Source organism: Melopsittacus undulatus, chromosome 13, assembly GCF_012275295.1.
Source record: "Melopsittacus undulatus isolate bMelUnd1 chromosome 13, bMelUnd1.mat.Z, whole genome shotgun sequence".
Lineage (NCBI taxonomy): Eukaryota > Metazoa > Chordata > Aves > Psittaciformes > Psittaculidae > Melopsittacus > Melopsittacus undulatus.
In genome coordinates, this window is record NC_047539.1 from 10666882 (window position 1) to 10680967 (window position 14086).

General features: G+C 47.8%; 1 protein-coding gene across 5 annotated transcripts in view; it reads right to left on the reverse strand.

Moving 5' to 3' along the window:
* Positions 1 to 3307: 3307 nt before the first annotated feature.
* Positions 3308 to 14086, reverse strand: part of TSPOAP1 (TSPO associated protein 1) — a 65625-nt gene continuing 54846 nt past the window's right edge. Inside the window, exons 24-28 of one of the 5 annotated variants that reach the window (XM_031043107.2) lie at positions 13012 to 13083; positions 11783 to 11911; positions 10240 to 10351; positions 8124 to 8189; positions 4535 to 4673 (exon numbers count right to left, since the gene is read on the reverse strand). In XM_031043107.2, the coding sequence (XP_030898967.2) occupies positions 8143 to 8189; positions 10240 to 10351; positions 11783 to 11911; positions 13012 to 13083 (360 nt within the window). In that variant the 3' untranslated portion in view covers positions 4535 to 4673; positions 8124 to 8142. Of the gene's footprint in view, positions 4674 to 8123; positions 8190 to 10239; positions 10352 to 11782; positions 11912 to 13011; positions 13084 to 14086 lie in introns of those variants that run through there. The other 4 variants (XM_031043109.2, XM_031043108.2, XR_004550239.1 and 1 more) reach the window with 4 other exon arrangements.

Sequence of the window (14086 nt, forward strand, 5' to 3'; positions counted from 1 at the left end):
CACCGAGAGCTTATAAGGAGAGCACTGGAGGATGACACCAAGGAGAGCCTTCCTACCAGTCCCACCACCAAAGACCATGGGGGTGTTGTCCAGAGGAGCTTCGCCCAGATACGTACAGTGATAAGGGAATAGAAATCACCTCCACAGCTGATGAGATCTGTTGTGCCCTCAGGCTTTCACCAGCAGTGCCATAAGCAGCCCAGCATGTTGGCAGGGAGCTGCATGTTAGGCAGATAACAGCTGTGCTCCATCCCATCATAATTTTCCTCGAAAGACTATTTCAGGTGTGATGGAACTGCTCTTATCCCAGAGCCCAGATCCCCTTCCTGGATGAAGACACTGTGATTGCAAATGTAAGGAGCAGGTAGTTCTCTCCCTGCTTCTTATACAGATACCTGAAGGCTAAAGCCTCCCTTAGGCAGGCAGTTGTCTGAGCTCCTTCCTCTGCCTATAGTGTTCCCAGCAGATGACCTGCCTGCTGGGGTCTTGGTGACAGGGAAGGGATGGTGGATGCTCCTATACTGGCACTTTCATAACAGTCTCTCACAGCTTCCCATGTCTCTCATTACAATCATGCCCCTCCATTGGACACCATGGGACATGCAGAGGGTGCTCTCTCTCAGCCTGTGTGCCCAGATTCTTCCTGTACACAGTGGGACAGGGAGAGAGACAGATCCTGCCCCCGTATGGGTTTGGATCGGAAAGCCCTCTCTGGAGCAGCAGATTGCTTTTCTGGGTTGGAAAGCATTAAACCCAATAAAATTGTGGTCAAATATTATTGACAATAACATTTAGGCCTGTGCAGCGGTGGAATTATTTCTTAGCATTAGCAATCCTTTTTCCTTCCTCTCCCCTCCCTTTTTATCTCCACTATACATTGCCCACAGCTACAGTCATCCTAGTGGTGTGCTACAGTTTTTGTCCCCTGTGAAGCAGCCAGCAGTGTTTATCACCCCTGCTCTGAGCTGCCTGGAGAACCCATCAGGTAGCTGGGCAGCACCAAAGGATGCTGGCTTTGCATTTCCACCCTGATGATTTCCCCAAGCACAGGGATAAGTGGCCAAGTTCAATCAGCAAAGCCTTCATGGCTACAGCTGCTAGCACACCATGTCCCGATGCCCTTGGTCACCGCTTCCACCTGCAGTGTGGGTCTCAGCATGGTTTCGGAAGCCACTGCTGCCTCCCAGGCAGGTGGATGAGACAGTCTGGGCAAGTCTCTGGAGCAATGCTGGAGCACCACTGCTCCGGGATGGAGAGGCTGGAGCAATGCTGGAGCATCACTGCTCCGGGATGGAGAGGCTGGAGCAATGCTGGAGCACCACTGCTCTGGGATGGAGAGGCTGGAGCAATGCTGGAGCACCACTGCTCCGGGATGGAGAGGCTGGAGCAATGCTGGAGCATCACTGCTCCGGGATGGAGAGACTGGAGCAATGCTGGAGCATCACTGCTCCTGGATGGAGAGGCTGGAGCAATGCTGGAGCACCACTGCTCCTGGATGGAGAGGCTGGAGCACCACTGCTCCGGGATGGAGAGACTGGAGCAATGCTGGAGCATCACTGCTCCTGGATGGAGAGGCTGGAGCAATGCTGGAGCATCACTGCTCCGGGATGGAGAGGCTGGAGCAATGCTGGAGCACCACTGCTCCGGGATGGAGAGACTGGAGCAATGCTGGAGCACCACTGCTCCTGGATGGAGAGGCTGGAGCAATGCTGGAGCATCACTGCTCCTGGATGGAGAGGCTGGAGCAATGCTGGAGCACCACTGCTCCTGGATGGAGAGGCTGGAGCAATGCTGGAGCACCACTGCTCCGGGATGGAGAGGCTGGAGCAAGCACGGCCACCCTCTTCCTGCTCACGCTGTGCTGGAGCGATGCTGGAGCACCCCATGGTGTGTGTCTTGGCCGGCAGTGCTTTGCTGTGATGCTGGGGATCCCCACGAGTTCAGCTCTGTGTGCCAGGAGACCTTCGGAACTGCTCTCAGCAAACCAGCCTTGCCGGGAGGCTGGGACTGCCACCTCATGGAGGACACACGCAGAGATGTCCCTTCACATTGCTCTGTTCTCATTCTCTATTCGTGCCTTTCTCATGGCATCCTGCAAGATTCAGAGCAACCTGCCTGTGACTTTGACTAGCTGAAATCTGGAACAAAAACTGTTTACCTTGGGGTTGAGCTGTTGTGAGTCACGTCCTCTGTGTTTGCTCATTCCCTACTCAAGCAAAATATTACCTAGCAAAACCTTACAAGCTTTGACCCATTGGTCATTGACCACTACAGTGCAGAAACAACCAGGGAAGTGCACAAAGCACTTTCATTAATTGATGAACTCCCAAATCTTTAAGATGGAAAGACAGCATAGAAAAATAATTCAGCTTTTCCTCATTGCAGTGGCATGGGAGGGATTTGAGTCATGGCCCATCATAATCCTGTTTCATTCCCTACTCCTAAACCCACAAAGCCCCGGTGACCAAGCCCCTACCTTCCATCTGCAGAGAGAGCTTCAGCTACTCAATATCCAAGTGGAGACTGGTGACAAACAGTGCTCATCAGGAGTCAGCATTGGGACCAGCAGTGTTGAACTACTTTGTTGGTGACATGGCAGTGAGATCCATCACCCTCAGCAGGTTTGCCAATGACACCAAGCTGTATGGTGTGGTTGACATGCTGTAGTGAAAGGATGGGATCAGAAGGGACCTCACAGGCTTGAAAGGTGCGACTGTGGAGTTCATTGCTAAGCTTCCTCTGTGCTATATATATATATATATATACCTGATCCAATTTACTGTGCTTGTTTAGTGTATATAGAGATACACATATTTTACTAGCTTTAGTGTACTTGTTTAATAACTTGTGTGATATGGATGGTGTGTAATCGTTTTCTTGATTGTTGCCTGTTCACAAAACCAAGTTGGCACATGTGCTCAAAATGGATATGAAACAAAATGGCATTTTTTAAGGTAAAGAAAAATGTTGCCCAGCCCTGGCAGCAGAGCTTTGCAAAGCTGGGGCAAGCAGACAGCAGGGATGGGGGTGCTGGGCCACTCTGTCCACACTCAGCACCCCCAGGCTTTGAAGAACCTCAGCCAGGTCACACTGGGGGGGGGGGTATGCTGCATTGGTGTCACTGAGAAGCAAAATACCTGCACAACTCTCCCCTTCCTGCAACTCCCAGCACAAATACAGGCTGGCAGAGACCTTTCACTCCCCACAAGCACAGGAAAGTGAAGTGCTGTGGAGCATCATCAAGATGTAAGTGACCCGTATGATTTTCCCCTTTGTGACCCTCACACTGAATAAGCATAATTGAATCTTTTGGTTTTTTAAGGAAAACATATTTTTGTGAAAATAGACTTTATTATCATAAAATTTGATATTAAATAAAAACATACCATATCACCAACACTCCAGACACTGTGCTGGCATCATTCACATACCTCAGGGAACTGTCCTTAACACAAGTACCCCACCAAAACATGCAAAGAAAGAAACACTGAAAAGGATAGAAACCATGTAATACAAAACTTTCCGTGGCTTAGAAAGGGATGTGTCTGAACTCAAGGAACACATCATCTCATATGAAAATAGCTGCAAACTCTCCGTCCCCAGCTCTGCTTTCCAAATGCTCCAACTTGGGAGCAGCCTGTTCAAACAGCCAAAGAAAACTGTGAAAGAGGCAGACACCAACCAAATAAATAAATAAATAAATAAGAGAAATAATAAAGAACTAAATAAGGCAGAGTGCCCAGCCAGTGTGTGTGCTCAAAGTGAACCACAGGAGCAGCTCCCAGCAGCCCACCCCAGAGGCAGAAGTATGGACCCCTTCAGGGTATCGCTCCTCCCTGCACAGGAATCCTGGTGCCAAACAGGATTGAGGCAGTGTGGGATGCTCCCAGGCACAGCTGCATATTTACAGGTTGACAGAACAAAGAACTCACTCCTCAGCCCAGAGACAGCAAAGGGGATTCAAGGGAACAGAGAAGTGCACATTTTCTTTGCAGGAAGTGGAGGAGTTAACACAACCTCCTTTGGACCAGAGAAATACCAGGATGTGGAGGACAAGGGATCTCTTCCTCAGGGGCCAGGGCTTTGCTAGGAAAAGCCATTCAGCAAACTTACAGCCAGAATATACATTTTAAATGAAACTATTTACAGGGAAGTGGTGCACTGAGGGCTGCCAGGGGCAGGACACACTACTGTGGAAGTAGCTGTGTCCTAGAGCTGAGGCCTCACACACCCCAGTGCCATGATGCTGTGTTCAGAGCCATTGTCCACACTGGGTGGGCACCCATGTCCACACTCTCAGCAGAGACCACAGCTCACAGAGCCACTGGAGAGTTCTCTCTCTTCAATATACACTTTTCCCCTATGACTCTAGTCAGCTTATTGCAGAGGGCTTCTCCTGAATTGGCAGTTTCTTTGGGGACTGCACAGGCAATCTTTACAGAACAACAAATCCCTTATTAATTTTTCTTACTGGACCCAAGTTTTTTGAAGAGCTCCTTTCCTCGGAGGAAGAAGCCTCTCTTCTTTTTACTCTGACCAGTTACATGACTGTATTTGAGAACAGCCAGCGAAGCCTGCTCTGGACACTGCTCACCCATGCCAGGGCAGGAGGGTGGTAGAGAAAGAAGAGTTGGTGAGGAATCGCTCTGCTCAAGAGACCCATCTGGATTTAACTGAGTGGGGAAAAAGAGAAAACAAGAGAAAAAAAGCACAAGTTAGATCTGATGAAGGACATGACAGCAACAGACACCTCAGCCACAGAACCCTGCCTTCCCCCACCAGCTGCCCCTCACCCTGCACAGCTCAGCTCTAACTGCAGATCCAGTTAGGAAGTTTCCAGTGGATTTAAACTTTCTTGTACCCACAACCCAAACACTGCCTGAGCCCAGACATTCTGAAATGCGTTAACTTTGGGCCAAGAACAGGACAGCAGAAAAGCCCCACTGAGGACATGGTGAAAGATGCTGCTTCACAGCTGAAGATGCTGTAAAAGAAGCACCTCCCAAGAGTATGGACTAATGGATCCTGATGCATCCATATACAGCTCCCTGGGGCAGGGGTCCTAGTGGGGTCCCAGCACACTCTGAGGCATAAGGCAGGGCATTAAAAACAAACTAGTAAGGGCAGTGAAAGACCTTCAGAAGTTCAAGGAGATTTGCTAAGCTGGGAGGCTTCTGCAGCAGTGGCCATGAAATAAAATTCAGCATCCTGCAGGGCATCCATCAGGTCTAATCACAGGAGAGGCAGACAGCAAAGTCTGATGCTCTGCAGTGGCACCAATAACAGAGAAGTTGTTCATGATGAAGCAGGACATAGAGAAGTCTTGGATCAAGGGGCATGCAGCACATAACGTGTTCCTAAGTCACCTAAGCATTTGGGAATGTTAACTGGACTCAGCCTTCTCTCGCGGAGTTTAGGTGTCTGAACAGGGATCATATCTGATCTCGTACGACAAACTTTCCCAAGAAGCTGCAAAGTTCAGCAGGAAAGAGGCTTTGGGTTTCTGAGGCCTTGGAGACCACTTGTGCCACTGCCTTCTCTTCCACACAGCTTTCAAAACCAGAATCTTCCAAGCTCCCAGCTGCAGATCCTATCCACAACACAACACGAAAGTGGCTGGAGCTGTTCCAAGGAAAAGCCTTCCTCATGAAACATCCTGCCCTCATCATTCATCTGCTTGGGTCGTGCCAAGTCGGGGAGAGCACCAACAGGGAATATGTTAGTGACAGTGTAGCAGGATGCTCTACCTGGGGTGGAAGCATTCCTGAGAGCACAAACATTATCCCTGCACAGGCAGTGAGGGAGAATCCCAGCAGCTGCTTGCAGTGCACTGACTGGAGTGATGCACAGACAGAATGTGACTGCCGGAGCCACAGCACAATTATATGCTGTGGGCTGGTTTATTTAGTTTCCTGGGGCAAAAGCAAAAGCAGCACTGCTCCATCACCCTACCTCCTGTGTGACAAAGAGCACAAGAAGAGGCTGTGACCTCTCCTCCCCTTGCAGGCTGCAGTCATGCTGCTGTATTCCAGGTGCTTCACTCTGCTCCAGGAAGAAAGCGCTTCTGATACAAGATGAGCAGAAACCTTTTCTTGGGGGTCAGACTCAGTACATGCAACACCTATGGAGTCAGTTGTGAGCAGCCAGGAGCACAAGGCTTCTAGAGACAACTACAGTCTTGCCGCAATCGGTTTAAACTGTCCCAAGTAACAGTGCCATCAGACTCTTACCTGACAGTGTCTCTGGCTACAGGGACAGAGATGGAACTCCTCTCTACCTCTCTTATCTACAGGAAACAACACAGCGGCTGATTCTTCCCGAACCCACACTTTATCTAGAAATCTTGTTCCACACACTTTCAGAGGCACCTGTGACTCTCCAGATATGCAGCACTGCCAAGGACATGTTCCCAACAGCTTGATGGCACAGCCTTGCGCTTGTGCAAGCTGTCTTCTGCCTGCAAGGTCAACTGCTCCAACTAATGCTGAGGCAACAGCTGTGATCATTGGTAGCTCCTGTCTGCACACACAGGCAAGTTGCAATGCTTGCTGCTTACTGCCCAGGTGCTAGTCCGGTTTGAGAAGTCTAGCAATAAATCTGGATTAATCTAGAGGAACCATTTTCAGCCAGCAATGTAAGGTTTATGGAGGCAAAAAGTAAGCCAGATGAGGGATAACTTGGTAGCCTAATGGGTTAGCTGTGTTTATATAAGTAATAATCCCTGGGCTCAGCTACAGCAACCATTGTGCACAAAAAATCCTTGGATAAAATGCACAAAAGTATTGGGCTCACTTCAGAAGGGGTCTCACCAACACACAGCAAATGATCTCCTCTATGAAGCTCAAGCCTTGGGCTCTGGCTTAGGAGCCCCAGAGGATGTGGCAGTGATGTAAAGCCCACTCTGCAGGCAGGTGCCCTTAAGCACTGGAAACCATTTTATCTGGCAAAAATGGGACAGTTTTATTGGTGATCTGAAGCAACCCAAAACCTTACACAATTTCTCCTTGTACAGAGTGATGTGCAAAAGACTGTGCACAAAATGAGAGATCAGTACCCAGATCAGCTCACAAATGTCACCATTAGTCACTGGAATAAGGATGCTGCAATACCAATGTCACTAGCAAATATCAAACAGCTGGAGTGAAATGACTGTCAGTCTCCTGGCTTTGTGGCTGGAAGTGCTGTTGATTCCCAGCTGTGGCATACAATGCCCAGGCAGATTTCCACACACAGAGGTCTCACACACAAGCATGTGCAGATATTCTCAGAGGTCTCTATGTGGCAGAAAAGCAACAGCACTATTTCACAGATTCATCTGTTAAGAGACAAATGTTACTAACATTTGGGTTTCTTCTTTAAGAGAAACATGAAGGAAAAATTGCTCTATCAAGACAGAGTAAAAGCTGTTAGTGTGGATAACCAGAGGAGTCATGTTCATTTCCAGGGGGCACTTTTCCATGCTGTCCAGGTATTGCTGTGCTGCACAATTTCAGGAAAACAATGTTTGAGACTAAGGAAACCACAGATTTGCTCCCACTGCCCCCCAAAAACCAGGGGTCTCACCCCACAGCCCCAAAACTGCTGCTTTGTTGTCACACAGAACAATTATCCACATAAGGTTTTAGGGACTCAATGTTACTACTTCCTTAAGCTGATGGTGTGCAGGGCGTTTTCAGGACTATACTAAGGAAGGAATACAATCAGGAAGAAAATACCCTACACATGTGAAATATGGGGTGTGCTCAGCCTAAGCAGAATCTTGCAAAGGCTAAACAAAGCTTTGGCTGTTGATGTGCTGGAACAGTGGTAGAAGGCCCAGGATGAATCACAAAGCATGTAATTTCTAAACCTGGATAGCCAGCACAGTCCCATCATGTCCCCAAAACCACCAGATAATTGTTCCAAACAACTGCACTTCATGTGCTGAACGGATCATGGCTTGTCTTTACTATAGGACCAATCTGGCAGGTCTGCCAGTAGAGGTTTTGAAGGTGGACTTGCTAGTGGAGCCCCAGCCCAGCCTGTCAAACTACAAGCAAGAAAAGGAGTAAACTACAGGTGCATGACAGTTCAATATGCTAGGCTGGGTGGGAGACTGAAGAGATCTTCTCACATACACTTACATGGTTGCTCTCCCTCTGTCTATGTATCATTCATATCTATCACTGGACTCTTCTCTTCCTCATTCTCTGAAGAAAAGAACCATCACGGGTGCATAATACAGGCAGAAATAAATACATGAAATCAATTAGAATCAAACACTTTCTGTAGGTGCTTTACAATCAGTCTTTGACAGCAACTGTGTATTACTGATGCAAAAATACTCCTTCAACAGCTGCAGCATTAACGCAACTGCTCTCAGTTGGTGAGCACGAATGTTTTAGAGTCCTAGCTGGTGACCATAACTTCTTGGATACTCCTCTTTGTGCTGTATTTTTCTTATTGCTTAAGAATCTAATCCCCAAATGCTGTCAGTTTGAAAGTTAAACTACTTCACTTTTTCAGTTGCCAGCAAGATTTACTCAGAAATTACCCAAAATTATCTACCTTCCCCAGTGCAATTTGGAAAGTCAATTGCCCTTATTCTCAGGCCTTCGGCAGAGTAGCAGCAAGAAGGGAAGTGTGAAGAACAGGCACGCTGAAACCTCAAATCCAAGAAGTTACAAGCAATTGAAAAATCACTCCTGATCATGCTGGAGAAGCTTCTGTTAAGAGTGGGACTAGCTTTAACACATGTCCAAAGCTTTGCTGTGATACCACGGCGCATACACATGCTGGGTCTCAAGCTGGATATGCTGGGTCTCAAGCTGGGCCTGGGACACTGATGGAGTCTGCTTTGCCATGCTGTCTTTCAGAAGATTCAAACAAGGTTTCTCCAGAGGCTGCCATGCATCCTTTGCCCTTTTGCATACCCCCCACTCCCTCCACCCCAAACCACAGCAGCAAGGGTGCTTCTGTTTGTGTTGGATGCACCAACAACACAGTTTCCCAAGCAAGTTCCTTAACTCTATGGAGTGAGGATGTCATTGGGGTTTGAAAAGCCCCAGGCATGGCCGTGTGAGAGAGTTCAGTCCAGCTCAGGGGTGGCCCTCAGAATATGTGTGTTTTGCAGGAGGAGGTTTTCCTTCTGCCTTAGCCAGGAGGTGTTCTGCCTAGGGGTAGGGATGCTGTGATTGCTGTGCCAGAGTCAAAGCCTCAGTGAGGTCAGGTTCCATCTCTCCTCAGTAATCACTAAGCAGATTCATAAATGTAGTTAAGTAACACAAGTTTGATTATGAGCAAGGTAAATGTACTGCTTTTAAAAGGGGACAAGCAAGCCATTCCTATCTGGAAGCTGTTCAGATGGATCTGGATTGCGCAGAACAAGCAGGACAGCACATAGTTAAAGAGGGGTAAGCCAGAATCACCTAGGAGAGGCCTCCTGGTGAAGCAGGGAAGCAGCAGGACGGGAGGCAGTCTGTCACTACACAGAAGCAGCCAACCAAAAGTCATGCTTAGATAGTGTGGATTTCCACTGAATTAAAATTGATTTAATCATCACCAACTGAATTTTCCAAGTCCCCACACTTCAAACACTGAAGAATAGTGGCTCATGGGTCAGCCAAGTACCAAAATTACCTGACCTAGGGCAACATCTTCCTGCTTTACAGACCCAGAGTTAGAGCCAATGCAAGGGGAAGCTCTGTTGGATCTCTGGCAGAGAGAAGTCAAGACAAATGGAAAGATCTGAAAGGCAGGCAAACCCAAAACATCTATTTTATGTGAGTTGAGTATATCACATTTGAAAGGCATTTCTGTTAAAGAAAGAGGTGTCCTGAACAACAGGCGAACAGCATGCAGGGATATTTGAGCCAAAGTGCTGCATCCAAAGGAACAGTCACCCACTGCTAAACCGAGCACCAGTAGAAAGCAGAGAGAAAAGTGGAGCAGCAGCAAGCTGACGGCAGCGAGCAGGAGCAGCTCAAGCTGCCGGCTCAGCACCAGAACAGACAGGACCTTGACACTTTGGAAGGCCTGTGACAAAGCCTGTGACATGGCAGGTCAACTGGGGTCACAGTCTCTTCTCCAGTAAAACAGAAGAGATAAGAGAGGGATGCAAGTAAGAATCCTAGAAATAACGGCAGATTTGTTGCATATGTTACCCTGATTATCAGCCAAATTCCTGGTTCCTACTTGCCCTTAATAAAAGGCCACTAGCTAAGCAAGTGGCAGATCAGCTATCTGAGCCCTGAAGGTTACCTGAATGAAGGTTACCATGGTTTCTGGGAGGACCAAGGCTGGGGCTGGCATCTGAAACAGGTCCTTCATCCTGCTGGCTGACGCCGGAGAGAAGGGTTAGATCTGTAACAGGCTACAATATGAATTAAACCCTTTTTAATTTTACTGGTTGAGGTGTCCTTTGGCAATAGATGAGTAATTTGGGAAGAGTGAATAATTTTGAGTGGGAAATTAGAGAAGGAAACCCACTCGGAATGCTTGTTTTCCCCCTGGGAAAGGAAGACTTGCATAACCTTGGGGCTCTTAAACCCTGGTGGTAACAGCTTGTTAACCTCTGAGTCCCCACCATGGACTTAGGTGCTAGGAAGAAAGGGACTGAGTATCCTAAACAGGTAAGCACAAGGGACCCAGACAACTTCTGAGTTTGGAAGATGATCCAGCAAGCTACCCACAAACCTTATTTCTGAGTCAGGCCTGCTCTTTGCAAGAAGGCATCAAGGCTGTATTGCAGACCCTGCACTCACAAAGCTTGAAATGCCTGGAAGCAAAAGACAGGGCTGCAGGTGAAGGCTAAGGGAGATCGGGCAGCATTTGAAGATAGAAATGGGAGGTGGGCACAGAGAAAAGGAAGAGCAGAGCATGAAAAATAGGACAAGGAATGCTGCAGAAAGCAGGAAAGCTAGGGAGGCACAAGTGGAAAGTTCAGCAAAGGAGGACACAGGCCCACATGCTTGCTGAAGGACTGGTTCAAAGCTGAACTGGACCTGCTCTTACACACTTTGGTAGGTCTGACACTACTTGATGGTGTCAAAAACCTTCTAAGAAAAACTGAAGATGAAGTACATATGAGCTGGGACCAAGCTGAGTCCCTCCCTGCCTTCCACTCTCTAGAATGACACAGAATATGAGGTCCAGGAGTAACTGGGGAGGTGGTACACCAAGTGAGGACTGACTGAATCTGGCGGATGACCCTAATCTCCCACTTAAGCATTTGTTTCGAGAGCATCAGCAGCATAATACAAGGGGTTAGCTCAACCATTGCATTCTCTGCATCTGTGGGATGCTTTCAAAGCCTGAGAATCCATTTCACAGATCTGTTTGGGAAACTCCCCAGTGTGCTTTAAATTTATCTGGAAGCACCTTGGACTGGATTAAGACAAATCTAACTCAGAATGGGTAGAAGAGCATTGGTGTTTGGGTGCTGGGAACTCCACAACTCCTTGGCTTGGGTATGAGCCTATCTGAGAAATGTCACATATTTGGGAAGCTGCCTGAACTGCTTTGCTTGCAGCAGGATTTCACCACAGACCCTTCTGTGGATCTAAAGTATTTGCTGGTGGGCTTTGGGATGCTCTTTGCTCACCTGACCACAATGAGACTGGGGCCCCATGTTGTTGCAGGAAGAGCTCCTAGCACTCCTAAACCTCTGAGCATTTTCCATGGGATGAACTAAGCTGCATGCACTAGTTAAAATGATTCCATCAGAAGCTGCATGCTGTGCAATGCACATCTCCAGCCACATCACAGTTGGATGTCTGTATGATACAGAGTCACACAGTCTTACCTGGCTCTCAGTACTAAGTGGAAAAACTTCTTTATCTTTTGAGTGCAGCTCCTCAGCCATGCCTCCATCCGAAGGTTCAGCTTCCAAGAAGTTAGATGGGACAAGTCCTCTCTGTTGGTTCAGCTCTCCCTGCAAGATCAACATTCAGTTCTCACACCAGCTTTCCTGGCTGATGGGGAAATATGAAACTGAGGAGCAGTCCCATGCAGGGAAGGGCAGGCTGTGGTCTGAGAGAAGCCTGGGAACACACACATGCTGGAAGGATCCTCAGCAAATTCCACGACTCACATTTTTGCTTAGTTGCTCAGTGAAACAATTCAGAGCACAGAAACGCAGAAGGGAGTAAAGGAAGAAAAGATGACATGACAAATGTATTCCAGCAACATGGTCATGTCTACAGATTCAGATCACTTCCACTGCTATCCTGGAAGCAACTGGAATATGACAGTGCCACAGGCTTTCCAAAGGCCTTTGATTTAGTCTGGTATTTATTTTATAAGGAATGAGGTCCTACTGGTACAATGTCCTGCTCACTGAGGTGCACAGCTGCAAAACAAACTTGGCTATATGCCTGGAGAATTGTCTCCAGTTCAGCAGGTGCCTAAGTGAGACAAAACCAACCCCAGCAATGGTGTTTGGCCAACACTATGAAAGAAGGCAAACAAAGCATTCACAGTGATCCCCTCCAGACTCTACCTGGAGGTGAATCTCAACATTGATGTGTGAAGACACACTGCTTCCTATGCAGGGATCCAAGTGCCAAGGATCATGTCCAGCACACAGCTTGTTGGCAGGCACAACCCCAGGTACGCATAGTACATGAAAGAAGTACCAGTGCTTGTGAAGATATGCTCAGATGGGGGTCATTGTACATCTGTATTTTCACGTTACCACTGTAGCCTCCTGCCCTGGATGAGAGCACGTATCTGAGTGCTTGGTGACAAATCAGCTTACAGCAAATGCTGATGCAGCTGATACATGTACAGAACAATGCACCCTAGGCTTTGGGAAACATGCAGTCAAGCTATGCCAAGGAATAAACTCAAATCCATCTGGATATTTGGTTACAGGAACATGGACTGCCAGAAACACCCTGCCCTGCAATAAGCAGATATGAGCTTGGTTTTTTTTGCAGAGTATTTTATTCCCTGATTTCTGCTCTCCTGCCACTAGATGGACTCCAACGACTTCAGATGTAGCCACTGGCCCTTCCCAACCCCTCTACTCACATAATAGAATCCATCATCATCCATGGACCCAAACACAGTGATAATGTCCCCAGCACTGAAAGTCAGTTCAGCCTGCAAAGAGCAAGAGAAAAATGGTCACATGAGAAGCACTACCTGGAACGTCTGGCCTGAAACACCAGGTCACCCTGAGCTTCTTGCACAAGCTTAACCCTGCAGGAGGGAGGCCCCTGTATTAAGACTTGCAGGACCAGGATGAAGAAGGGCAACTGAGGTGGTTAACTGTGGACCTCAGTGCTAAGGAAGCATTTCATAAATTCAGACAAGAGCAAAGCCTGTTTCTTAAACCAGTTTTAATAAGGCTTCAAAATAGTGCCTACAACCTGTTCTGGAAAGGTATGTTGAGACAAGCTGAACAAGCACCAGAAACACCTGGCATTTCTTTAAAGGTAAGTACTAAATCCTGCTCCTTTGCATGAGCCTGTTCTGTATGCAATGCTCAGAGAGCAGTCACTAGCAGGAATGCATACAAATGGGAAGATCTGACCTAGAGACAGAACATGTCACCCTCCATCACATCCTCCTGTCAGCCACCCCAGCAGGCACTCCCTGGAGCACAAGACCAAAGACAAAGGTGGAAGCAGTCTCTACCAACAGAAGAAACTGCCTAGTTACACTGGCTTTATATGCACTTCACAAGAGTGTCAGCTGGAAGGGATCTACCTCTAATACATTTACCTTATGATGTCCCTAGCGCTCAGTTTATCTCTGGAGGCTGCAGGTTCCTTCTGCTGGCTGTGAATTACTTTGTTGTAGCAGAAAGACACTTTGAGGGAACTTCACTCACAGACACACAGAAGGGCACAGCTGATCCTACTCTGCCCTAGTGCAAGTTCATAACAGCAACTGCAGGCTTCTAGCAGAACAGGTGACCAGATTTCCTGGCAGTATGCACAGGGAGCACCTCCAACAGTGCAACAGAACTGGAGCAGCTTGTTTCAATAATGTGAGCTCTCCCCATATGACAGGTTCTAAGAAGACCAAATTACTGCAAAAAATACAGCCATACAGCCATCTTCCTGTTGACATGAGCTCAAAAGCATCCTTTGGCTAATGC